Source organism: Bos indicus, chromosome 7 (assembly GCF_029378745.1).
Source record: "Bos indicus isolate NIAB-ARS_2022 breed Sahiwal x Tharparkar chromosome 7, NIAB-ARS_B.indTharparkar_mat_pri_1.0, whole genome shotgun sequence".
In the NCBI taxonomy this organism is placed as follows: Eukaryota; Metazoa; Chordata; class Mammalia; order Artiodactyla; family Bovidae; genus Bos; species Bos indicus.
The window spans coordinates 93,300,334-93,327,071 of NC_091766.1; the positions used below are offsets into that span (position 1 = coordinate 93,300,334).

The 26,738-nt window shown below is 38.9% G+C and overlaps 1 protein-coding gene across 2 annotated transcripts in view; it reads right to left on the bottom strand.

The window, feature by feature from the left end:
- Positions 1-26,738, bottom strand: part of KIAA0825 (KIAA0825 ortholog) — a 430,821-nt gene that overhangs the window by 20,020 nt on the left and 384,063 nt on the right. The window contains exon 21 of one of the 2 annotated variants that reach the window (XM_019965430.2): positions 10,978-11,056. The exons of the other annotated variant lie outside the window; for it this stretch is intronic. Within the exon in view, the coding sequence (XP_019820989.2) occupies positions 10,999-11,056 (58 nt within the window). The 3' untranslated portion in view covers positions 10,978-10,998. Of the gene's footprint in view, positions 1-10,977; positions 11,057-26,738 lie in introns of those variants that run through there. 2 annotated transcript variants of the gene reach the window in all.

Consider the following 26,738-nt stretch of genomic DNA (forward strand, 5'->3'; position numbering starts at 1 on the left):
CTTGCCTCAAAAAGCTGTGCCATGTTTCCAGCCCTTGTTTATGAGGCGTCTTCCAGCAGCAATCTCACTGCAGAGTTCCAGGCACTAAATGGTGGCCCAACTCACATCACTGGTATTTTCCCTGGGTAAAATCCTACGTATGCTGTTAACTTAATTAGAAACCGGCTCTTTGCTATATCTTCTCAATTACCTCACCCATTATCTCTCATACCCTAAAATTACACCATCCTCCAGAGAACAGGTTATTTCTCCAAACATCCTTGTTTCATTGCTTCCAGATAACTGTGACCCTTTTTCCCCTTCAATTGCTTATAGTCCTTTTAACATCTGTCATCGCAGCTTAAGGTTTGATTATGTGTAATAGCGCTTTATTTTTGCAGTGGGGGCGTCACAGTTATTGCCATATACAGAAAATTCTGACTGACATTTCCAGAGTTTTTTGGCACCAGAAAAAGTCAAGTAGTATATTCCCTCTTTCTATGACTGCCAGGTGAATAACTCAACACAATTACCTAATATCTTGAGAGAAGCCTTGACTGTTTTAATAGAGCCTTTGCCTTCATTTCACAGCCCCATAGCATTGCCCTTTATTTCTCTGCACTGAGTTTATCTCCGTAATTTAAATTCTAACTTCAAATGTATCAGTTGACTAATATTAAAGTTAGCTTCCAAAAGGAGTCCATTTATCGACCAACTTAAATTCTTTCCTTTTATACTTACGGTTGAATCTTTCTCATTTTTTACTGGAAATAGCTCGGAAGCATTAAAAAATAAAGTGAACAATTGACAGTGAGCTACTTAGTAAAATCACTCCAGTTTTCTCTGTCCTACCACCTAACCTATTTGACATAACCTATGAATTTGACCTTTGGTATCTCTGATTTTCTTAAAGAGATCTCTAGTCTTTCCCATTCTGTTGTTTTCCTCTATTTCTTTGCATTGATTGCTGAGGAAGGCTTTCTTATCTCTTCTTGCTATTCTTTGGAACTCTGCATTCAGATGTTTATATCTTTCCTTTTCTGCTTTGCTTTTCGCTTCTCTTCTTTTCACAGCTATTTGAAAGGCCTCCCCAGACAGCCATTTTGCTTTTTTGCATTTCTTTTCCATAGGGATGGTCTTGATCCTGTCTCCTGTACAATGTCACGAACCTCTGTCCATAGTTCATTAGGCACTCTATCTATCAGATCTAGGCCCTTAAATCTATTTCTCACTCCCACAGTATAATCATAAGGGATTTGATTTAGGTCATACCTGAATGGTCTAGTGGTTTTCCCTACTTTCTTCAATTTAAGTCTGAATTTGGCAATAAGGAGTTCATGGTCTGAGCCACAGTCAGCTCCTGGCCTTGTTTTTGCTGACTGTATAGAGCTTCTCCATCTTTGGCTACAAAGAATATAATCAGTCGGATTTCAGTGTTGACCATCTGGTGATGCCCATGTATAGAGTCTTCTCTTGTGTTGTTGGAAGAGGGTGTTTGTTATGACCAGTGCATTTTCTTGGCAAAACTCTTATTAGTCTTTGCCCTGCTTCATTCTGTATTCCAAGGCCAAATTTGCCTGTTACTCCAGGTGTTTCTTGACTTCCTACTTTTGCATTCCAGTCCCCTATAATGAAAAGGACATCTTTTTAGGGTGTTAGTTCTAAAAGGTCTTGTAGGTCTTCATAGAACCATTCAACTTCAGCTTCTTCAGTGTTACTGGTTGGGGCATAGACTTGGATTACCATGATATTGAATGGTTTGCCTTGGAAACGAACAGAGATCATTCTGTCGTTTTTGAGATTGCATCCAAGTACTGCATTTCGGACTCTTTTGTTGACCATGATGGCTACTCCATTTCTTCTGAGGGATTCCTGCCCACAGTAGTAGATATAATGGTCATCTGAGATACCAAAGGAACACTTCATGCAAAGATGGGCTCGATAAAGGACAGAAATGGTATGGACCTAACAGAAGCAGAAGATATTAAGAAGAGGTGGCAAGAACACACAGAAGAACTGTACAAAAAAGATCTTCACGACCCAGAAAATCACAATGGTGTGATCACTGACCTAGAGCCAGACATCCTGGAATGTGAAGTCAAGTGGGCCTTAGAAACCATCACTACGAACAAAGCTAGTGGAGGTGATGGAATTCCAGTTGAGCTATTCCAAATCCTGAAAGATGATGCTGTGAAAGTGCTGCACTCAATATGCCAGCAAATTTGGAAAACTCAGCAGTGGCCACAGGACTGGAAAAGGTCAGTTTTCATTCCAATCCCAAAGAAAGCCAATGCCAAAGAATGCTCAAACTACCACACAATTGCACTCATCTCACACGCTAGTAAAGTAATGCTCAAAATTCTCCAAGCCAGGCTTCAGCAATATGTGAACCATGAACTTCCTGATGTTCAAGCTGGTTTTAGAAAAGGCAGAGGAACCAGAGATCAAATTGCCAACATCTGCTGGATCATGGAAAAAGCAAGAGAGTTCTAGAAAAACACCTATTTGTGCTTTATTGACTATGCCAAAGCCTTTGACTGTGTGGATCACAATAAACTGTGGAAAATTCTGAAAGAGATGGGAATACCGACCACCTGATCTGCCTCTTGAGAAATTTATGCAGCTTAGGAAGCAACAGTTAGAATTGGACATGGAACAACAGACTGGTTCCAAATAGGAAAAGGAGTATATCAAGGCTGTATATTGTCACCCTGTTTATTTAACTTATATGCAGAGTACATCATGAGAAACGCTGGACTGGAAGAAACACAAGCTGGAATCAAGATTGCCGGGAGAAATATCAATCACCTCAGATATGCATATGATACCACCCTTATGGCAGAAAGTGAAGAGGAACTAAAAAGCCTCTTGATGAAAGTGAAAGTGGAGAGTGAAAAAGTGGGCTTAAAGCTCAACATTCAGAAAACAAAGACCATGGCATCTGATCCCATCACTTCATGGGAAATAGATGGGGAAACAGTGGAAACAGTGTCTGACTTTATTTTTCTGGGCTCCAAAATCACTGCAGATGGTGACTACAGCCATGAAATTAAAAGATGCTTACTCCTTGCAAGGAAAGTTATGACCAACCTAGAAGGCATATTGAAAAGCAGAGACATTACTTTGCCAACAAAGGTTCACCTAGTGAAGGCTATGGTTTTTCCTGTGGTCATGTATGGATGTGAGAGTTGGACTGTGAAGAAGGCTGAGCGCTGAAGAATTGATGCTTTGAACTGTGGTGTTGGAGAAGACTCTTGAGAGTCCCTTGGACTGCAAGGAGATCCAACCAGTCTATTCTGAAGGAGATCAGCCCTGGGATTTCTTTGGAAGGAATGATGCTAAAGCTGAAACTCCAGTACTTTGGCCACTTCATGCGAAGAGTTGACTCATTGGAAAAGACTCTGATGCTGGGAGGGATTGTGGGCAAGAGGAGAAGGGGATGACAGAGGATGAGATGGCTGGATGGCATCACTGACTCGATGGCATGAGTTTGAGTGAACTCCGGGAGTTGGTGATGGACAGGGAGGCCTGGCGTGCTGTGATTTATGGGGTCGCAAAGTGTCGGACACGACTCAGTGACTGATCTGATCTGATCTGATCTGATGAATTTGACCAGAATGCAGCAAGTCTAATTCAGTTATAGGCAGTTAACATTCAGAGGTTATTCTCATTGATGTCTAAATTTTCATGCTAAATTCCTGCTACTGTATTATAATTCTGATTGTAAATTGTCTTTATTGTTGAAATCCATCATATGCCCAGCAATATACATGGGAACCAATAATGTTTATTGACGTTTAACATGCCTAACTTCGTTGTAAATTCAGTTATTAAAAACAAGGTCTTTGCCAGCCCTTTCCTTATGGGCAATACAGTATGCTGAAGAGGATCTTACCTAACAATTTGGAATTATCATTAAAAAATGTAAAAAGCCTGTTGGCCAATTCTTTAATATTAACTAGAAGATGAACTCTGCCCAAAGAATTCTTGGGAATATAGTATATTAATGGCCCAGTGGAACAAACCTTGACCATCAAAAAGCACTCAGTGTGAAAAATTGCTTTTTCTTAACCTAACCCTGCGTTATACAACATAAACAGTTTCATTACTGCTGAGATATGCTGCATCTCTAATTTCATTTTCACAAAACTTCAACAAACCTCTGTAGAATCCAGATTAGTTCTCTCAGTAAATAACTATGACATTACCATTATTAGTGTTCATTGGAACTCCCTATTTAGAAGCACAACAGGGAAATTACTGCACACTATTTCCCACCCCTGGTGAACACATAAAAACTCAAACATACACATACCTATAGATGATAAAACATTGGAAAATAAGAATAATCAAGAAAATACTTTAGCTGTGGTTTAGCTATTCAGTCAACTTTATCTAAAGGCATATCATTCCATTATTTTTGAAACCTAGGAAAATATTAGCAATTCAATGTTATGAGGAAAAATGTCAACCTAATTATGAAATGAAACTAAGCTATCAAGCAGTGGAATACTGTGAACATTAACCTTACATTCTGTATTACACGGAAGCAGAAAAGATTCCAGCGAAAGGCTCAGATTTCGTACTGTGAAATATTTCACTTTCACCTCTCCTAGATTCTGTTTCTTTTTTTTTCCCCCCTTTCCTTAACTCATATTTTCAGCTACTAGAATTTCATTCCCATTCACTTCAGTATTAAGCTAGCATAGCCTATGTGATCTAGAAATTGAATTGAAGTATAACCAACCTTCTTCTTTTTTTTTGATTAAATAGAGAAGGGCCATTTCTAAAATCCTCTGAACTCTAAGCCTTGACATTCTTGGCGGTATGTTGTGAAATCCATTAATGTTAGAGAGGGACAGTGACAAAAGACAGCAGTGCAGGACTCTGAGTTCGTAGGTGGTAAGCCGTATGATGCTGTTACATGGATGGCTATCACAGTTTGTTGTGCTGTGCTGTGCTTAGCTGCTCAGTCATGGGCAACTCTGTGACTCCATGGACTGTAGCCTGCCAGGCTCCTCTGTCCTTGGGGATTCTCCAGGCAAGAATAGTGGAGTTGGTTGCCATGACCTCCTCTAGGGGATCTTCCTAACCCAGGGATCAAACCCAGGTCTCCTGCATTGTAGTCAGATTCTTTACTGTCTGAGCCACCAGGGAAGCCCATTATAGTGTGCTGCTGCTGCTGCTAAGTCGCTTCAGTCGTGTCCAACTCTGTGCAACCCCATAGACGGCAGCCCGCCAGGCTCCCCTGTCCCTGGGATTCTCCAGTCAAGAATACTGGAGTGAGTTGCCATTTCCTTCTCCAAGGCATGAAAGTGAAAAGTGAAAGTGAAGTCGCTCAGTTGTGTCTGACTCTTTGCGACCCCATGGACTGCAGCCTACCAGGCTCCTCCATCCATGGGATTTTCCAGGCAAGAGTACTGGAGTGGGCTGCAATTGGATGGTAATTAACTAGTCTAGACTCTTCAAAAACTCCTGAGTTTCTTAGTGAATGTTTCTTAGAAGCTATACAAACTTCATAGATCAGATTACTGAACAAAATATTGGCATATAGAAAAATATTTTTGGAGTACCTACTATGAGTTAGGCAATTTATTAGGCACAGGGGATAATGCAGTGAATACAATAATTGCCCCTTCTCATATGGAACTTAAATCTGTGGCAAGGAAATTTTGGGTAAGTAATCAAATTGAATGAATTAATGAATGGCAGTACTGCAAAAGTTCAGTTCTGCAAAAGTTCAGTACTGTAAAAGTTCAGGTCTTTTACATTCAATAATTTTTAGTATTTTTTATATGGATCCTGCATTTTTTTTTAGCATTATTCCTAGAAATTTTATGGTATATATATGTCTATTATCTCTCTGCTATTATCCAGAGAGTTTTTGTTTGTTTTTATTGTATCTTCCATTTCTTATTGATATATTGATACTTTACAATATTTGTCTTGTATTTCATATCCTTACTGATTTCTAAAAGGATTTTAAGTGTTTTTTTTAAAATATTCTCTGCAGTGAATAACCATTTTACCCTTTGCCTCTTCAGAAGTTAGTCCATTACTTCTGATTTATGCCTTATTCCACTAGCCAGAAACTCTAGAAAAAAAGCGTTAAATAGATTGGGAATCCTGTCAACTCTTGAGTTCTGGTTTTATAATTATTATATGATGTGAACTGTCTTCTTAGGTATCCATTTTTTATGAAAAGGAAGTTTCCTTTCTTCGATTTTTTCCTTAAGATTTTGTTTGTTGGGAATGTTTCTTTTTTCCAACTTTTAAATTATGAATTCCTTTTCAGTTGGCTAGTGTATGACTTTGTTTTTCAAAAAGGCCATTTTGTGTTATAACTTTAAAACTCTTGAATGAGACTTCCACTGCCACCACACATAAATAACATCTAGGAGGGCATACAATTCTTAGGTTACAAGTTTTCTCCTTAAAATGCTGTAGACAGGTGGGAACGCAAAATTGTACAGCCACTTTGGGGAGTGGTTTTGGCATTTTTATTAAAAAAGTTAAATATACATCTACCATATAACTCTGCTATCCCATTCTCTGGTGTCTTCCTAACAGAAAAAGAAATTTACATTCACATAAAACCCTATAAACAAATGTTTATGGCAGCTTTATTTACAATAGTCCCAAACTGTAAATAAGCCAGATGTCCTTAAACTATTTCATACAATAAAATACAACTCAGCCATAAGAAGGTTTGCACAATAACTTGGGTGAATTTCCAATGCATTTTCCTAAGTGAAGGAAGAGAGAATGAAGTGGCTGCATGTCGTGTGATTCCATTTTACGTGACAGACATTCCTGAAAGAGCAAAACTACAGAGAAGAAAACAGATCAGTGATTTCCAGGGGTTAGGAACAGGAGGAGAGATTATCCATAGAGGGGTAACTCTTGTTTTAGGGGTTTATGAAACTGTTCTGCATAAACTCCAGTGGTAGGCACATAGCTATGAGTTTGTCAAAACACATAGAATTATACAGTACAAAGAATGGATTTTATTCTATGATAACAACAACAATAAAATCAATTAGGATGTGGGGGAAATATGAAATGCAGACTGTGACATGGGAATCAAATGATTTTATAAATGAATCTTATAACTGCACTGAAGGGGGGTGGACGAGAAAGGAGCCAAGCTAAGGAACTCTGGAAAGCACCGTTTTAAGTGAATGTTTAAAGACAAAAGAGCTATTCACAATGTTCTGTAACTGGTAATTTGTTTCTAACAAAGATATGGATTAGGAGATCTAAAAGTACTTTTAGATCAAAAAAAATTTTTTAAGACTTTTTAGAAGTATTTTGAGATGCTTTTAAAGATATTTTTACTTATGTTTATATACTAGGGTTGAGTTATAAAATAAATAAATTATAGAAAATGGGAGTCATGTTTCTTACCATCAGTGAAAGAAGTTACAAATAAGGGATAAAAGCTAGAATAAGCTCTGTTGTATTGGATTAAAACTGGAGATAGCAATATGAACTTTTTTTAATATACATATGATACAGAAATAAATTTTGATGTGTTTATATGCATGAGTTAGTATCTAAACATGTGTTTCCTAGCTCTATCCAGAAGGTACCCCGGTAGCAATGTACAGCTAGCACCTAAATCTTGGTTTATAAATTCTACTCTCCAACACAAAAGACAGGACTCCTTAGTGAGACAGCTAATTTTAGAGCTAAGGCAGAGCAAAACCAATACAAGACTGGAGCATCAAAAAGTAAGGAGGTTAATACATGCCTTTAACTTTAAGAAGTTCCTTTCTATGAGGAAGCCTCCAAAAAAAGGCTTCCTGAGCAGAAGTGGGACTTCAGTTGGGCCCTTTGGAAGAAGAAATTTTTCCAAATAATTTACATAGGGTAGTCCATAGTTGGGTTAGTTTTTGTGTCAGGAAGTCTTTCCCACTGGTTAGGAAAAGGATATTTTTCAGGGACCAGACCAGATTCTGTCAAAGTAAATTATGTATTTAATAGTTTTTCCCTAACCAGATTATAACCTGCATGATACCAGACAATTGATTTTTCTTCTTTCCTGCTGTTGACTCTCGCAAAATGTGTAACATGTACTATCTGCATATTAAATATTCATTGCAAAAACAAAAGAAGTAGTAAGTAAAGAGGTTAAGAAAATAGATGGGACTATATAAAAAGAGCTTAGAAACCAGCCTAGAAAAGTTGTCAATTGCCAAAGCTGGAACAGTTTGAGCAACAAAATAAATAATGATTGCATTAGATTAGAACCAAACAATAAAATAAATATCCATGATCCATACTAATATAAATAAGTGAATAAATAGGGGGATAAGGGAAAACTCTTCCTCAAGCAAAATTCTAAATAATATCTACAAATGAATGAAAGAAATAGAAATCACCATTAGAACACCATAGCAATATTGCACACAGTGGCTATTAAAATTAGTGGGTAAAAGTTTATGCAAAAATTGTATATCTGCATAAGGTCAAAGTATCTCCCTCAAATATTTAGTAATTACAAAGGAAAAACAGTAACAACGATAGAGAATCCTAACACCAGCTGAATCCAGTGACCAAGAGTAACTTCACCAGTAAGACAAATTGATTTTATTCAGTCCCTGATATGAGACACTGAGAAGGGCCCATTGCTTCTGTGGTTTCCTTCCCAATAATGCACAACTTTAACGAGAAAGCGTCGGACAAACCCGACCTGAGGCACAGTCAACAAAACTGACCAGTACCCTTCAAAAGTGTCAAGGTCATAAAAGACAAAGACTCAGGAACTGACACAGATTGAAGGAGTCTAAGGAACCATGACAAGACTCTTGAGAGTCCCATGGACTGCAAGGAGATCCAATCAGTACATTCTGAAGGAGATTGGCCCTGGGATTTCTTTGGAAGGAATGATGCTAAAGCTGAAACTCCAGTACTTTGGCCACCTCATGTGAAGAGTTGACTCATTGGAAAAGACTCTGATGCTGGGAGGGACTGGGGGCAAGAGGAAAAGGGGATGACAGAGGATGAGATGGCTGGATGGCATCACCGACTCGATGGACGTGAGTCTGAGTGAACTCCGGGAGTTAGTGATGGACAGGGAGGCCTGGAGTGCTGCGATTCATGGGGTCGCAGAGAGTCGGACATGACTGAGCGACTGAACTGAACTGAACTGAAGGAACCATGACAACTAAATGCAGTGTCGGATCCTGGAACAACAAAATGACAGTAGTGGAAAAATGTTCTATGCTTCAGTTAAGAGTAGTATGCCAGGGTTGATTTCTTCATTTTGATAAGTGTTTTTTGGTTACATAAGATGTTAAACAGGGCTTCTCTGGTGGCTTCATGGTAAAGAATCTGCCTGCCAATGCAGGAGACGTGGGTTCAATCCCTGGGTTGGAAAGATCCCCTGGAGGAGGAAATAGCAACCCACTGTGGTATTCTTGCCTGGAGAATCCCATGGATGGAGGAGCCTGGTGAAGTACAGCCCAGGGGGATGCAAAAGAATCAGACACAACTTAATGACTAAGCAACAACGACAAGATGTTAAACGTGAGGGGAATCTGGGTGGAGGGTAAATGAGAAATCTGTGTACTATTTTTGTCACTTTTCTGTAAGTAAAAAATAGCACTAAAAAAAAATGCTGTAGACGTGCCATCATCTCATAGCACTTAATGTTTTAGGGAAGTTTAAGGCCAACCGAAGTTTGTCCCTTTGCTAACCTGCTTTATTTTTTTCCTTCCTGGATGCTCTGACTCTGTTTTCCTCTTTCTTAAAATTAACTACATCTAAAAAGTAATTTGATTTTCTGTAGTGCCAATTTAAATCCTTTTTCTTTTTTCCACATTGTATCCACTTCCACTGTTGCTTTGGCAGCTTGTTATTGCATCTTGGGCTTCCCTAGTGGCTCAGATGGTAAAGCGTCTGTCTGCAATGCAGAAGGCCCGGGTTTGATCCCTAGGTTGGGAAGATCCCCTGGAGAAGGAAATGGCAGCCCACTCCAGTATTCTTGCCTGGAAAATCCCATGGACTGCGGAGCCTGGTAGGTTACCGTCCATGGGGTCACAAAGAGTCGGACAGGACTGAGAGACTTCACTTTCACTTTTACTTATTGCTTCTTATGTTTCTCTTTCTTGCATTACAGATTGTAATCCATGGGTTTCTACAGTTTGTTCAGAGGCTATGCCTTATATCCTATGGAGGATACTACAGTGTTCTAATCATTTTGCCCGTAAGATTGTTTCTGTGTGTATGTATGTGTGTGTTTTCAGAGTGATTTGCACATTCCCTTAAGCCAGAGCATATTTTCACAAGCACCATTTGGGTTCTTTGGATTACTCCTCTTTAAAGTAGGAGAACTCTGTTTAGACCACTTCCATCATACTGTGATTCATGTAAAACCATTGATAACAGGATTACTGATTGATTTTTGGAGTCATGAGTCTTTATCAGCTTTAGTGTTTTCATAGTTATTTTATTGGGTTTTGGAAGAGGTCTTACTAGGGGTTGTTAGGTAGCATTGATTTTAAATGAGAAGCTACCTATCCAAAACGTCTGCATTTCTGAATTACTAATTTTAGCAGTTATTGCCCAAGATATTTCTGGTAAAGAATAATGTTTGTAGTGTGACAGTTATATCTGGAACTCCTGTACACCAGAATAATAACAATAAAAAAAGAATGTGAAGCAATAGTTTATATTTCACAGGATAATTAAAGCAAGAGATTTGATATTCCTTCACAGAAAGAATGATGAAGGTAGATAGTGGCCTGGAAACCAGTGAAGCTGATTGCAAAATGAATATTTAAAAGCCCCTCTGATTTAATGTGCTCTTGTTTCCATTCCCTTTATTCTTTATAAAGACAAAGAATCCTCTGTAAATATTGCTTTAAGGATTATCAGGCTTCAACTTTCAATTTTGTCCAAAGGCCGTAATTTAAACCATAATATTGGCTTTACAAATGTAAACAGTGATTGAACCTCTTTCCTTTAGCTAATAGAAATGCCAATGAAATTAGAGTCAATTAAATAATTGCTTTATTAACCTAATGTATTACTGCTGTAAGTCATGCTGTGGCTCATCCAGCCAGGAGGGGAACTGGAAGAGAAAAAAAAAAAAAACTACATCAACATAAAGAGAAGGGAAACTAGCACATTGTAAAAACTTGATCCAAAGAAAGAATAAAACATCTACTGAAATTTTGACATATCAATTTCATTCTTTAGGTTTAACCATGACTGAAGCTGGAAAAAATCCTAAGAGATTTTACAAGTTAAAGATCTTTCCGAGTATGTTGGCTGTCTCCTCTTCTGCCAGGTCTTATCTGTCCACCTCTGTCTCCAGATTCCTTCTTTCCTCCTCTCAAGTGAGTTATCTCACTTTTTCCTTTAGGGTAATACGGAGGTATGTGATTACTGACTTCTAGTGTTAGATACCTTGAGAGGATTTGCAATTGTTTTTTAAACTTCTCTGTTCCCTAGCATGTGGTCCCCTGCTTTTCTGAGGACTGAATTTATTATGTCAATAATTTCAGAACCTAGTGAGGTACCTGGTAATACCACTGAGCAAATACTTGTGGAATGGGTAGGCTTCCCTGGTAGCTCAGCTGGTAAAGAATAGGTAGGTAGCACTGTCGAATCTCTAGGAAGGTGCCAAGCTGGTTTCAGGAGTTAAAGCCCTTCTTGTAACTCACCTTTCTCTGGCTCTGTACCAAGTGTTCTTGTATCCCTGAGCACAGAACAGTAAGAGGAGAATTTTGTGGGGTTTTTTTCTGACCCAGGTTCAGACTACACCCAAAGTATGGTCAGAGTTGGCTACTTAGGAAAGGTGTTATGGATGTTAATGATGGAAGGAAGCAGGGGGGACGAGAAGGATTATCATGTATTTGGTGCTCTGTTATCCCTTCCATATATATTATCTAATTTAACCCCCAAACAACTATTCAGAGTAAATATTATTATCCTTATTTTTACAATTAAGGAAACTAGGAATTTTTAAATATAATTTCTACCAGGTCACATGGCTTATCCAGTAGCCAAACTAGAATTAAAAGTTCTGTTGGCTCATTCAGAACTCAGTGCTTTGCTGAGAATATGGGAATTAAAGAAGTTTTAGTTCTATAACAATGCAGTAACCCATTCTGATAGTATCCTAAACTTGATGCAGTTTTGTTTTTCAACTTTAAACAATAGGATTCTCCTAGTCCATAGGTTGTCTTTTACTATTTTTTTTTTAACGGAAGAAGAAGAAGTAAAATTGTCACTGTTAGCAGATGATGTGATACTATATATCTAAAATTCTAAAGAAACTACTAGAAAACTACTAGAGCTCATCAATGAATTCAGCAAAGTTGCAGAATACAAAGTATACAGAAATCTATTGTGTTTTTATACACCAATAGCTAAAGATCAGAAAGAGAAATTAAGGAAACACTTCTATTTACCATCACATCAAAAAGAATAAAATATCTTGGAATAAACCTATCTAAGGAGGCAAAAGACCAGTACCCCAAAAACTATCAGAAAACAATTTAAGAAACTGAAGATGATACAAAGATACTCTGTGTTCTTGGACTGGAAAAATCAATATTGTCAAAATGACTATACTACACAAGGCAATCTAATGATTCAGTACAATTCTTATCAAACTACCAATGCCATTTTTCACAGAACAGAGCAAAAATTTTTCAAATTTGTATTGAAACACAAAAGACCTCAAATAGCCAAAGCAGTTTTGAGAAAGAAAAGTGGCGCTGGAAGAATCAGGCTTTCTGACTTGCAACTCTACTACAAAGCTACAGTAATCAAAACAGCGTGGAACTGGCACAAAAACAGACTTACAGATTAGTGGGAGGAGCCTTGTGGGCTCCAGTCCTTAGGGTTGCAAAGAGTCAGACATGACTGAGTGACTACTGCTTTCACTTTCAACAGGACAGAAAGCCTGGAAATAAACTCACACACCTATGGTCAATTAACCTATGACAAAGGAGGCAAGAATAAACAACGGAGAAGAGACAGTCTCTTCAATAAGCTAGAAAAGTGGACAGCTACTTGTACGAGAGTAAAATTAGAACATTCTCGAACATCATACACAAAAATAAATTCAAAATGGATTAAAGCCCTAAACGTAAGACTGGATACTATAAAACTCCTAGTGGAAAACACAGACAAATCATTCTTTGACATAAATGGCAACTATATATTTTTGGATTTGCCTCCTAGAGTAATAAAAATACACAAATGAGGCCTAATTAAACTTGAAATCCTTTTGTACAGCAAAGAAAACTGTTAACAGAAAGACCACCCACAAAATGGGAGAAAATATTTGCAAATGTAGTGACCAGCAAGATTATTCTCCAAAATATTCAAACAGCTCATGAAATTCAAGGCCAAAAAAAAAAAAAAAAACAACGGGCATATCTAAACAGACATTTCTCCAAAGAAGATATATAGATGCCCAAGGGGCACATGAAAAAATGCTCAAAGTCATTAATTATTAGAGAAATGCAAATCAAAACTACAATGAAGTATCACCTAACACTGATGGCCTGTCAGAATGGCCATCATGGAAAAAATCTACAAATAATAAGTGCTAGGGAGGGTGTGGAGAAAAAGGAACTTCCTACAGACGTGGCAGGAAAGTAAATTGATACAATCACTACAAAGAACTGTATGAACATTCCTTAGAAAACTAAAAATAGAATTATTATATGATCTTGGGATCCCACTCCTGTGCATGGATCCAGAAAAGACAAAAACTTTAATTTGAAAAGATACATGCACCCCAGTGTTCAAAGCAGTACTATTTATAATAGCTAAGATATGGAAGCAACCTAGATGCCCATTGACAGATGAATGGATAAACATGTGGTACTTATAGACAATGGAATATTACTCAGCCATAAAAAATAATGAGATATGACATTCATAGCAACACAGATATGGACCTAAAGATTATCATACTAAGTGAAGGAAGTCAGAAAGAGAAAGACAAATATCATATGATATAACTTGTATGTGTAATCTAAAAAAAGAAGAACTTATTTACAAAACAGAAACAGGCTCACAGACTTGGAAAGCAAACTTATGATTGCCAAATGGGAAAGTGGGGGTGGGGGAATGGATAGATTAGGAGCTTGGGATTAACATATACATACCACTATATAACATACATAATCAACAAGTACCACTATATAGCACAGGGAACTTGATACCATATTTTCTTACAACCTATATAGGAAAAGAATCTGCTTGGGGCTGGTGCACTGGGATGACCCAGAGGGATGGTACAGGGAGGGAGGAGGGAGGAGGGTTCAGGATGGGAACACGTGTATACCTGTAGTGGATTCATGTTGATATATGGCAAAACCAATACAATATTGTAAAGTTAAAAAATAAAATAAAATTAAAAAAAAAAGAATGAATATATGTATATGTATAACTGAATCACTTTGCTATATGCCCTTGTCTTTTTCTTACTGGGTTGTTAAGAGTTCTTTATATATTGTAGATTCAAGCTCTTTGTCAGAAATATTCTGTGAAAATTTCCTTCCAACCTTGGCACAGATTTCTGTTTTCTTAACTCTGTCTTATGGAAGAACAAAATTTTTAACCTTGATGAAAATCCATTTTAAACCTTATTTCTTTTTTTATAGTTAGTGCTTTTCATGTTTTATTTAACAATGTCTTGCCTAAGCTGGTATCGCAAATGTTTTATCTCCTGTTTTTTTTAAAGTTCTAATGGTTAGGTTCTTATATTTGAGCCTAATACTAATTTTGAATTAAGCTTTTTGGAAGTTATCAGGTAAAGATCAAGACTAGTATATTTTCCCATAAACAGATATCTAGATATTCTAGTACTATTTGTTGAAAAGGCAATGCTTTTTCTCTACTGAATTAGCTTGGTATCTTTCTCAAAAATAAATTGTTCAGGTAATTATGGATTAATTTCTCGTTATGCTATTTTTCATGCTATTTTAAATAGAGATTTAAAATTTTTCATTGTCAAATGTTTGTTGGTAGTTTATAAAAATGACAGTTTTTATTTTGACCTTGTATCCTGAAATTTTTCTAAACTTATTTATTGCTATGCTAAGTCACTTCAGTCGTGTCCGACTCTGTGCGACCCCATAGACGGCAGCCCACCAGGCTTTCCCGTCCCTGGGACTCCCCAGGCAAGAACACTGGAGTGGGTTGCCATTTCCTTCTCCAATGCATCAAAGTGAAAAGTAAAAGTGAAGTCGTGTCCAACCCTCAGCGACCCCATGGACTGCAGCCTACCAGGCTCCTCCATCCATGGGATTTTCCCAGCAAGAGTACTAGAGTGGGGTGCCATTGCCTTCTCTGAAACTTATTTATTAGATTGATTGATTTAATTGAAGTATAGTTGGATTTACAATGTTGTATTAGTTTCAGGTGTACAGCACAGTGATTCAGCTATATATATATATATATATATATATATATATATGTGTGTGTGTGTATATATATATCCTTTTTCAGGTTGTTTTCCACTATAAGACTTAATAGCTATTTTGTGACTCTCTTAGGGTTTTTTTTTTTACCTACTTATATATCATGTCATTACAATTAAGGATATTTTTACTTTTACCTTTTCCATTTGCATGACTTTTATTTCCTTTGCTTGTCTATTGTGCTGGCTAGAATCTTCAGTAAATGTTGAATAAAAGACATCATGCCAGCTCTAGCCTTTTCAGAGGAGCTATCAATCAAGTTGAGTAAGTTAACTTTTGTTCCTCGTTTGCTCAGAGTTTTTTATTTTTTAATCATTAAATGGTTTTGTCAAATGTTTTCCTGCATCTATAGCAATGACTGTATGGTGTTTCTCCAATATTCTTTTGATATGTAAAGTGCATTGATTTTTAAGCACATGTAAATGATACAACCTAAAAATAGAACATATGAAGGCTAGAACATAATAATGTCATTAAAATGGAAAATAAAAACATGTGCCCTTATATTACTTATTAAATATATAATCAGCCAAAAAATATTAAATGCAAGTTATCTGATTTACTATAGGTAGAACTGGGACCAACTCAAAGGGGAGAAAGTATCTAATGTTTTCTTTTCCAATTTAAAATGTTTTATGTTTATTGAAAGTCCTCATTTCTGGTTGTTTTGACAGTGCATTATAAGGTTGAAATTTTCATATTTCATTTCATTTAAAGAGAAATTTCAAGCCATTTTGCCTAAAATCACATTTTTTCTATAGGAAAAAACTTGTCTTCAGGTAACTTATTTGTACCTAATTATGTAGGAAAGTGAATCCTCAGCTAAAAGTTTTAGCAGTGATTCAGTCTCCTTTATAGTAAAAATAAAAATATTTCTGTGATTAAATTTAACTGTGGTATTGGGCTACTGCCTGATGCTTCTGATTCCATGAAAGTTTAATTTCATTCTAGAGAGAAAACACTTGGATGATTAGGGGCAGGAATAAGTACCCATTCCCACAAAAACCGAACATAAAATGAAACAATTCATCATACAAAAAATAGCCTCCATAAAAATACAGTTTCCAGAAAGGTAAATTATAAAAGTATGCATTTAGCCAATCATTTTAAATACCATAATTATACAGGCTGCTCATCAAAAGACTTTTAAGACTCATTAAAATCATAAAACAATTCTAATTAAATCCATATTTAAATTAAGTTTCTATAACTAACCTACATGGTACTTTAAATCAAACAAAAAAAGTTGTATAAAAGATCCAATTAATTGTAAGTTTTTGTAAGAATTAGAGCCTAATTACTCTATGATTAAGTTTCCCCCAAATGTAATCATCAATGGCTCTATTCAGAAGATTTAGCCTTCTGCACCCCAGATGCCAGCAGAGTGCTGCAGCCCGTCTTTGACACCAGCACATCTATTCATCTGAAATCAGCATGACTGTGGAAACTTTACCTCCACCCCCACGGGGGCAGCCAAGTGGTGAGACCAAACAAAGCTGCATATTTAATAGAGATAAATGTCCCCCTATCTTCAGAGGTCCCTGTCTGATTAAATGGATTCGTGTCCATCACTAAACTTAAAAAAGAAAAAAAAAAAGAAAAATCCATCTTCAGAGCAGATTTTGAAGACAATGGTCATTTCAAAGATTCCCAAGTCAATGGGAAAAGGTGCACAAGAAAAGAATAAGACTTGCAGCTTACAGAGAAAGAAAACTGGGCCTTCTAAGGGTACAGCAGTAAAGCGTTTCCTTCAAACTCCATGCAACTCTTCTTTCTTACTTAGCTACTTGAAATGTTTTTCATTTTTTATTAGCCCAACTTCCCACGGGAAAGAAAAACAAAACTGTGACATCGCAGCCTCTTGTGTGTTCTCCGAAACTCATTAACCCTCTGAAGTTATTAGGGCAGCATCATTTTTTTCTATGACATCACAGAAGGTGAAGGTCACTTCTACAATATTCTTGGCTTCATTCATGTGGTGCATACCCCACAAAATATTCTTGTAATTTCCCCAGTGCCCTGATAGCCGAGTGATTAGCTATTATGGTACATAAAAAGTTCAGACGTATAACGTATGATTTATAGCCTCTCTTTCTGATAATCTAATTTTCTTTTATGGTAAAAAGAAATTTACTATTTATGTTTTATAGATTGTTATTTTTGAGGAAATGACTATTTAAAGTATCTTCACATGGACACTTGCTGTGATTGCACAGTATCTGGAGGCAGATGCATCCAAATGGTTGGGATATAAAGGTAATTTTTTATTCAGTTGACCAGAACTTTTTCAGCATTACCTCATCTGTGCTGGTGGCAGAACATGTGTATGATGATGGGTTAATTAGGCCAGAGCTACCTGCCAGCCACTTCACGGACATCAGGGTAAGAGATGCAGGCTCTGGGCAGATGGAGCTGAGTCCAAGGTCCAGCTACAGCAAGATTTCCTTCTCAAATGCACTGTCCCTGACTTGAAAAGTCCCTAGCTCTTTGCCATAAGAGCTGGTGCTACGCCTGTGGTTCATCTTAAAACCTATGTTACTCTGTTTCTTTCTAAAATGTTTAGTTATGGAATTAACCCTGTCCCTGGCTCTTAGATAAGGGACCTTTTAGAAATGTGACCCTTAAATTGCTTTTTCCTCTCCTCTACTTATTACTGTATTACCTTCAATTTCATTGTGCTTAAATTATTGTCCTATCAATTCTAACTTCAGGTAATAATTCTAAAAATGGTTCCTATTCTAAGAGAAAGCTCCCTTCCCACCCCCAGTTGATTTGAGATTAACCTGAAGGGTGAAATCAGTGCACGTAGTCATCACAAAAAAGGGTAGACTGGAGAGGAAATGTGAGCAGGCTCAGGGAGGTGAGAGAAAGGCTGGTCCATTCATCTGGCTTCTGACTCTGAAGAGGTAAGGATGTGAAAAAGTCTCTGTCTACTACTGTGACCTGTCATGCCCCAGGAAAGGGGGTTGGGCTTTCTTTGCCTGTATCAGGTATAAAATGGAACAGCCCCTGTGATCCTTGGTGATCAGAATGCTGCATTGGTAAGCCACAGAGCTAATAATAATGTCTGTTAGACATAGAGACTAGACTTAAGGACATGGGGAGAGGGGAAGAGAGGGTGAGATGTATGGAAAGAGAGGGTGAGATGTATGGAAAGAGTAACATGGGAACTTACATTCAGTTCAGTTCAGTTCAGTTCAGTCGCTCAGTCGTGTCCGACTCTTTGCGACCCCATGAATTGCAGCATGCCAGGCCTCCCTGTCCATCACCAACTCCCGGAGTTTATCCAAACCCATGTCCATTGAGTCGGTGATGACATCCAACCATCTCATCCTCTGTCGTCCCCTTCTCCTCCTGCCCTCAATCTTTCCCAGCATCAGGGTCTTTTCCAATGAGTCTGCTTTTTGCATCAGGTAGCCAAAGTATTGGAGTTTTAGCTTGCTGCTGCTACTGCTGCTAAGTCACTTCAGTCGTGTCTGACTCTGTGCGACCCCATAGACGGCAGCCCACCAGCCCCCCCCCGTCCCTGGGATTCTCCAGGCAAGAACACTGGAGTAGGTTGTCATTTCCTTCTCCAAGGCATGAAAGTGAAAAGTGAAAGTGAAGTCGCTCAGCTGTGTCCAACTCTTCGCGACCCCATGGACTCCAGCGCACCAGGCTCCTCCATCCATGGGATTTTCCAGGCAAGAGTACTGGAGTGGGGGGAGTTTCAGCTTACCACATGTAAAATAGATAGCCCAGGAAACTCAAACAGAGGCTCTGTATCAATCTAGAGGGGTGGGATGGGGAGGGATACGGGAGGGGACATATGTATACTTATGGCTGGTTCATGTTGAGGTTTGACAGAAAACAACAAAGTTCTGTAAAGCAATGATCCTTCAATTAAAAAAAATTTTTTAAGATAATGTCTGTTAATTATTAAGTCCTTATGAAACACTTTACACGTACTGATTCTTTCAGTTCTCACAATCAAAGTTGTTAGTATTGTAGCCACATTTTTTAACTGAAGAAACGGAGGTCCAGAGAACTGAAATCATTTGTCCAAAGTCACATAGCTAGTAAACGGCCAAGCCAGCTCCAGTAAACTTTCAAACATTATGCCTACTGCTCGTTCAATTCTTTGTCTTCTGGACTTGTTTAGTTGCAAATACTTAACGTGGCGTTTCAAGTGTGCCAGGCACTCAACTAAGAGCTTTAAGTATATTATTACATCTACTTGTTTCTCACCACAACCCTATGAAATATTATTTCAGCACAGCTATTATTCCCCATTATTTTTCAGACTAGAAAACCTACACAGAGAGAAACTGAGTAATTGGCATAGATTAGGAAGCTCCTCTGACCCACTCCAGTGTTCTTGCCTGGAGAATCCCAGGGACGGGGGAGCCTGGTGGGCTGCCGTCTATGGGGTCGCACAGAGTTGGACACGACTGAAGCGACTTAGCAGCAGCAGCAGCAGCAGCAGGAAGCTCCTCGGAAGCTCCTAAATGGGAGAGGCTGGGTCTGAAGGGGAGGCTGGTGCTGGTGAGTCCGTGCTCTGTACTGCCTCCCGTGTATTTTCTTTGGCTGTCTCTTAGCACTTTGTTAAAGACTCAAAAAATTTAGCCTGCACCAAATGTTCTCAGGGCAAATTAAAACGGGTCATTTCGGGCCAAAGCACTGGAAAAGGTATTGTTTGGGTTTAGGGGTGATAAGGGTAGAGAAGCAGGAGCCAGGACGGAGCAGAAAGGTGACCAATCGGCACAAGCAAATCCGATGCAAAGGCAAAACCAACAGAGGCGGGACAGCTGGTCAGTGGCCCTCCCCAGACAGTGGTTCTTCTCTCGGGGCCCCCATTGGATAGCCTGGTTCCATTCTTCTGAGGAAGGAGGCAGCTGTTCAGAGACCATCTCCTCTCCTTGCCGAACACAAGGTGTATAACACACAATGGAGGTGTGTAACACACCACCATTCTAGCTTTTCTCCTAAAACTCTGACCACCACTCTTGGTGGGTTTGTTGTTGTTGTTTTTTTTTTTTTTTTTGATCGAGCTGCTTCTATTTCTCCTTCTATAACTGGATTGTGTGCTGTCCACATTTGGTCGTTGGTCTGTGCTCCCTCCTGTCACTGAGAGCTTGTTAGATTTCGCTATCGCTGTGAGGCCACGTCCTCCAGATCTATAGCCTCTTCAGAATGCCTTGACCCCATGTCTAGCAATAGGAGGTGTATCCTCATGGAGATACCACGTTGCCTCAAATCTTGAAATCCAAAATCAAGTGAATTGTCTCTCTCCAAACCCGTCTTCTGCCTTCCTCTCCTGTTACTGTCAGGCTGTGGAGGGATGACCTGGAGCTCAGTGGCCTCATCTCCTCTTGCCTCCGTCCGACATGCCATTGCTCATCAAGCCTCTGTTTCGTGCTCTTTTTCTTCCACCTAGCAAGATTGCATTTTCTTTACTCCTAGCTATAGACGGAATGTTTGCATCCCCCCTCCCCCAAATTCATACATTGCAATCTAATCCCCAATGTGATGCTATCTGGAGGTGGGTTGTTTGCAATCAGGTCCTAAGAGTGGAGCCCTCATGAATGGGATTAGTGCCCTTGTCGAAGAGACACCAGAGAACCCCCTGCTACTTTCCACTCTGTGAGGGCACAGTGAAAAGACAGCTCCCTGTAAACTAGGAAGTGGGTTCCTACCAGACACCAAGTCTCCTAGTGTCATGACCTCAAACTCCTCAGCCTCCACCCCTGTGAGAAATAAAATTTTGTGTTTATTAACCATTCAGTTTTCGGCATTTTGTTATAGCAGCCCAAATGGACTATGTAAGACACATTCTTCCTGCTGCTGCTGCTACGTCGCTTCAGTCGTGTCCGACTCTGTGCAACCCCATAAACGGCAGCCCACCAGGCTCCATCGTCCCTGGGATTCTCCAGGCAAGAACACTGGAGTGGGTTGCCATTTCCTTCTCCAATGCATGAAAAGTGAAAGTGAAGTCACTCAGTCGTGTCCGACTCTAAGCGACCCCACGGACTGCAGCCTACCAGGCTCCTCAGTCCATGGGATTTTCCAGGCAAGAGTACTGGAGTGGGGTGCCATTGCCTTCTCTGGACACATTCTTAATCCTCTGTATATTTCTAGACCTTATTCAGTTCAGTTCAGTAGATCAGTCATTTCCGACTTTTTGCGACCCCATGGACTGCAGCATGCCAGGCTTCCCTGTCCATCACCGACTCCTGGAGCTTGCTCAAACTCATGTCCATTGAGTTGGTGATGCCATCCAACCATTTCATCCTCCATCGTCCCCTTTTCCTCCTGCCTTCAATCTTTCCCAGCATCACGGTCTTTTCCAATGTTCTAGTTGGAACATTGGAAAGTTCTAGACCTTCTTACATTTCTGCAAAATCCTCTCTTATTAAGCTCAGCTCTCAGGGGTTCTCAACTCTCATGTTTAATGTCTATGCCACAAAATATAACATTTAATCGGTTCTGTCTTGCATTTTTTTTTTTTTCCGCAATGTATTCATCTGAATCCTAAGCTAATCTTAGGTGAGTATATGTTATAGGTCAGCTACTGGAGTACTGTCTGAATGCCATCATTTCATCAAATCCTCATAAACTCTGTGGGGTCTACTTATATTTTCCAGATTAGAGATAAAAATACTGAACTTAAGAGAGATGAAGTGACTTACTCAAAGTCCTACTGGGGCAAAGTGGCAGAGGAAAAATTCGTACCCCTTTCTGTCTGAGGACAAATCAATAATCTTTCCACTCTCTGCCGACTGAGCCTAACTTCTTTAAACTAATTTTCTAAATTCCTGAGTTTTATTTCTTTTCCCTATGAAATAATCTGGGTTATAATCTGGAGCATATGTATAACTATTATTTTAAATCCTATTCTGAACAAAATAAGGCATAAATAAATGAATACAGAAATGAAGTATCAGTGATTTCTATTAAAAATCAAATAAATTCTATTGTAGAACCACCAAGGAGGCATAATCCTCCTAGACTTCAGGCAACACTACAAAGCCACAGGAATCAAAACAGTGTGATATTGGCCCAAAAACAAGCATATAGATCAATGGTACAGAATAGAGAGCCCAGAAATAAACCACACACTTATGGTCAATTAACCTTCAGCACAGGAGGCAAGAATATATATTGGGAAAAATGCTCTCCAGCAAGGGGTGTTAGGAAATGTGGACAGCCACATGTAAATCAATGCAGTTAGAACACACCATTACACCATACACAAAAATAAAATGGCTTAAAGATTTAAATATAAGACACGACACCATAAAACTCCCAGAAGAGAATGTGAGCAAAACATTTTCTGACATAAATCATACCAATGTTTTCTCAGGTCAGATTCCCAAGGCAATAGAACTAGAGGCAAAAATAAACACATGGGACTTAATCAAACGTACAAGCTTTTGTACCGCAAAAGAAACCCTAAAGAAAATGAAAAGACAGCCTATGAACTAGGAAAAGATATGCGCCAACAATGTGACCAACAAGGGCATAAACAGTTCATATAACCCAACAACAATAATCAACAAAACCAAACCAAAAAATGGGCAGAAGAGCTGAACAGACATTTCTCCAAAGATGACACACAGATGGCCAATGACACACGGAAAGACACTCAGCATCACTAATTATTAGAGAAATGCAAATCAGAACTACATTGCAGTGCCGCCTCACACGGGTCAAAGAGGCCATCGTTAGAAAATCTACAAATAACAAATGCTCGAGAGGGCATGGAGGAAAGGGAATCTTCCTACACTGTTGGTGGCAGTGTAAACTGGTACAGCCACTATGGAAAATAGTTTGGAGATTCCTCAAAAAACTAAAAAACAGACTTGCCATATGATCCAGCAGGAGTTCTGTAGTAGCTCAGCTGGTAAAGAACCCACCTGCCAATACAGGAGACATAAGAGATGCAAGTTCAATTCCTGAGTCGGGAAGATCCCCTGGAGGAGGGCATAGCAACCCACTCCAGTATCCTTGCCTGGAGAATCCGATGGACAGAGGTGCCAGGTGGGCTACAATCGATGGGGTCAAAAGAGTCAGACAGGACTGAAGCGACTTAGCATAGCATATAATCTGAATCACTTTGCTGTACAGTGGAAATTAACACAATGTTATAAGTCAGCTATACCTCAAAAAAAAAAAAGATTTTTTATAAATATAATTTTATCAAATTTTAAGTATTTGAGAATCAACAACAAAGACACATGTATCCTATAGTCATGTGTAATTCAAAGTTGTACAAATACTGTTGTATTTGACAGTCAGAATAGTATTTATAGAACCTCATACAAATTTAGTGATCAGTCATAGTGATCAATCACAGCTGTCCTCTTCAGGTCTTTCTTCTTCAACAGGATATGGCTGCATTAGTATCTAGAGGTTGTACTGATGGATAAATGACAGCCATGGAAGATGATGTTGGATATCTGCCCAGGGCCCCTCAGAGCCTCTCACGTTTTCTACATTCTACAGCTGGACCACTGATGGCCAGCGCCTGCATCTTTATAGGAGATGCAAGAATCTACTCTGCCAATATGCGACGGTCCAAATAAAACAGAACCAGCACTTAAACTCATGACCACAGACCTGCAGACTGGATGAAATTAAACTTGTCACTCTGCTGTTTACCAAACTAAACCAACCTACAAAGAAAAAATAATATTCCAACACCTGTACAACTCATCTCCTATTCTTATCTCTTGTCTTTCTGCTCCCTATTACAGAAACTTTACTTCTCCTTGATTTGTTCTCCTCTGCTATTTTCCCCACTGAAAGAGCACATTTCTATCATTCCATAGAGTTCCTATTTCCCCAGAAATGTAGAATTCCAATATATGTATCAGGACCTGATTAATTTCTTTGATTTTTAGAGAGAGTTCTTTATTTTTTTAATTAAACTATAGCAGCATTTGCATAAAAAGTGTTTTGTGGAAGCATGATCATGTAAAGCCTAAAGAGGGAAGCTTCTTTGGTTGAAGTGGAGAGAGCAGGTCACTCTAAGGGCGATCCACGGAGGCTTTGGCAGATAGTACAAGGACAGAGAGCAGCAGCACTCAGGGGGTTGTTTTTCTTTAGTAAAGTGCAGTAGGGCTCATGGGGCTTCCCTGGTGGCTCAGTCAGTAAAGAATCTGCCTGCAGTGCAGGAGACCAGGGTTAGATCCCTGGGTCAGGAAGATCCCCTGGGGAAGGAAATGGCAACATACTCTAGCATTCTTGCCTGGAAAATCCTATGGACAGAGAAGCCTGGCAAGCTACAGCCCATGGGGTCACAAGAGTCAGACACGACTCAGTGACTAAACCACCAGTGGGGCTCACAGCCATGTCCTTAGCATTGCCAAGAACAGGCTAGCATTTACCGAGCTACTGAAGAGTACCGTTTGTTGCATCTCTTGCATTAACATATGAATGTAAGGATGGAAGAAATGAAGAAAGATGGGGGGTGGGGGGAGAGAAGAGAAACTTCACAAGGATAGTATGAGTTAGAGGATTAGGTGGGCTGGCCTGGCCTGCTACATTTGAGGTACATGAACACAGGCTGAGAGAGGACACATTTCTGTGCACTGTTTGCACACGCTAGGCTCAAGAAATGAACACTACTGTGCTGATGAAAGAAATTATGCCTGCAGTGTGGCTTAGGTGTGGACCTCTGCCAATGCCAGGGACCTCACTAAAGACAGGAGGAAGAAGCTGCTAAGATCTGTGGTGCTTTTTGCCATCGGCTGCAGAGGCTTCTGCACCAGGAAATACAACAAAGCAGGTGCCAGGGACTGGGGAGAGAAGTGTGGGATCCCAAACAGTCTTGCAAATATGGCATGGGTTGGTGCCATTCTATCTCAAGACTATTGCAACTCAGCGACCCAGGGTAATTGTGGGAAAGAGCCTCAGGACTGTCAACCAGCTGTGATTTCACCTGAAGCACTGCTCCAAATTTCACTGCAGTTTTTGTTTGTGAACTTAGTGAAAGTAACCAATATGAAACAGGGCTCCAGCTCACTTCACTAGTCACAGATGGCACTAGATATGCGAACTCCTGCCTAACAGGGTCTGTGGCTCTTGATTGCTCTGTCTCGGAAGCTTTTGAGTTGATGGTCTTCAGAGCTTCATGGATGGCATTTCAGCATCGTCCCTAACATGCTGGTACCACTGTTCTGTTTTCTCACAACTGTCCCCGTTATCCGTCCTCAGGTAAATAGAGGCCCCAGTTTTAATGATGGTGGCCATGTGTACACACAGAAACATGTAAAGGGTTCATTATTCCTAATGGAAGTACAGAAACGCAGGGAAATACAGCACTACCTGCCATTTTCATGATCAACATTTGCAATAGAGTGCATAAATGCTTCGGTTTACAGAAATAGCTAGACCTTTCTGAACCCTCCCAGTGATTAATTAGAAAGCCTGTCTTACAGATTTTTCTCTCAGGTGTAGTAACCTTGTAGCCCTTGCCATTAAGAACTAATAAATAAATGCTTGGTTAAGCATAAACAGGGTGATAGGCAGTGAAAGAGTGATGATCTTGGTTTTTACAATATGCGCACTCTGTCGTTTTACCTTGGAGGACAAAATAATACACAAAAACCAAAAGTCGCAAAAGCAACGAGTGAGCAATTTGTTATTATCCACTTAAAAAGTATTACTAGTACTCACTGCGAATGAACATTTTTGTGATTATATCACAATCAATTTTAGGAAATAAAAATTCATGATTTTAAGAAAGCATTTCAAATTCTGCAGTTAAACTGAAGATATATACTGGGTAAAGATATAATATCTAGAAGGAGATCAGATGTTTAAATTTATTCTTAAAAAAATAAGAAGTAAACTAGATCACAAAAGAAGTACTCACAATCAATGGAACCCTATCCATTTAGCAGATACTTGATTGGCTGATTTGTACAAAAATTTTAAACCACCCATCATATTAAATAGAGCTCCTCATCTCCTCCCTATATATTTTATGACAATTAAGCTAGGTAACTGCTGATTCCTCCCATTATCCTATCTTTTTAAATGAAATGTAAGAAATAGTATGTCAAGCTGGGAAATTTTAGCTTCTATTATGAAAATGATAATAAGAAGTGAAAGTTAACCCCATTACAACTATGCAATCAGAACCTCATAAATATGATAGTATATTCAGAAAAAAAAGCTCAAACTGGCTGATTATAAACAAAATATTTGGATAACTAGCTAAATCTGTACACAGCTTAATTGGTTCATCTTTAAAAGCCTCTTTAGAGCAGCAACAAATTATTTTACGAAATCTAGGCCAAAGTGTGTAAGTCCAATCTTCCA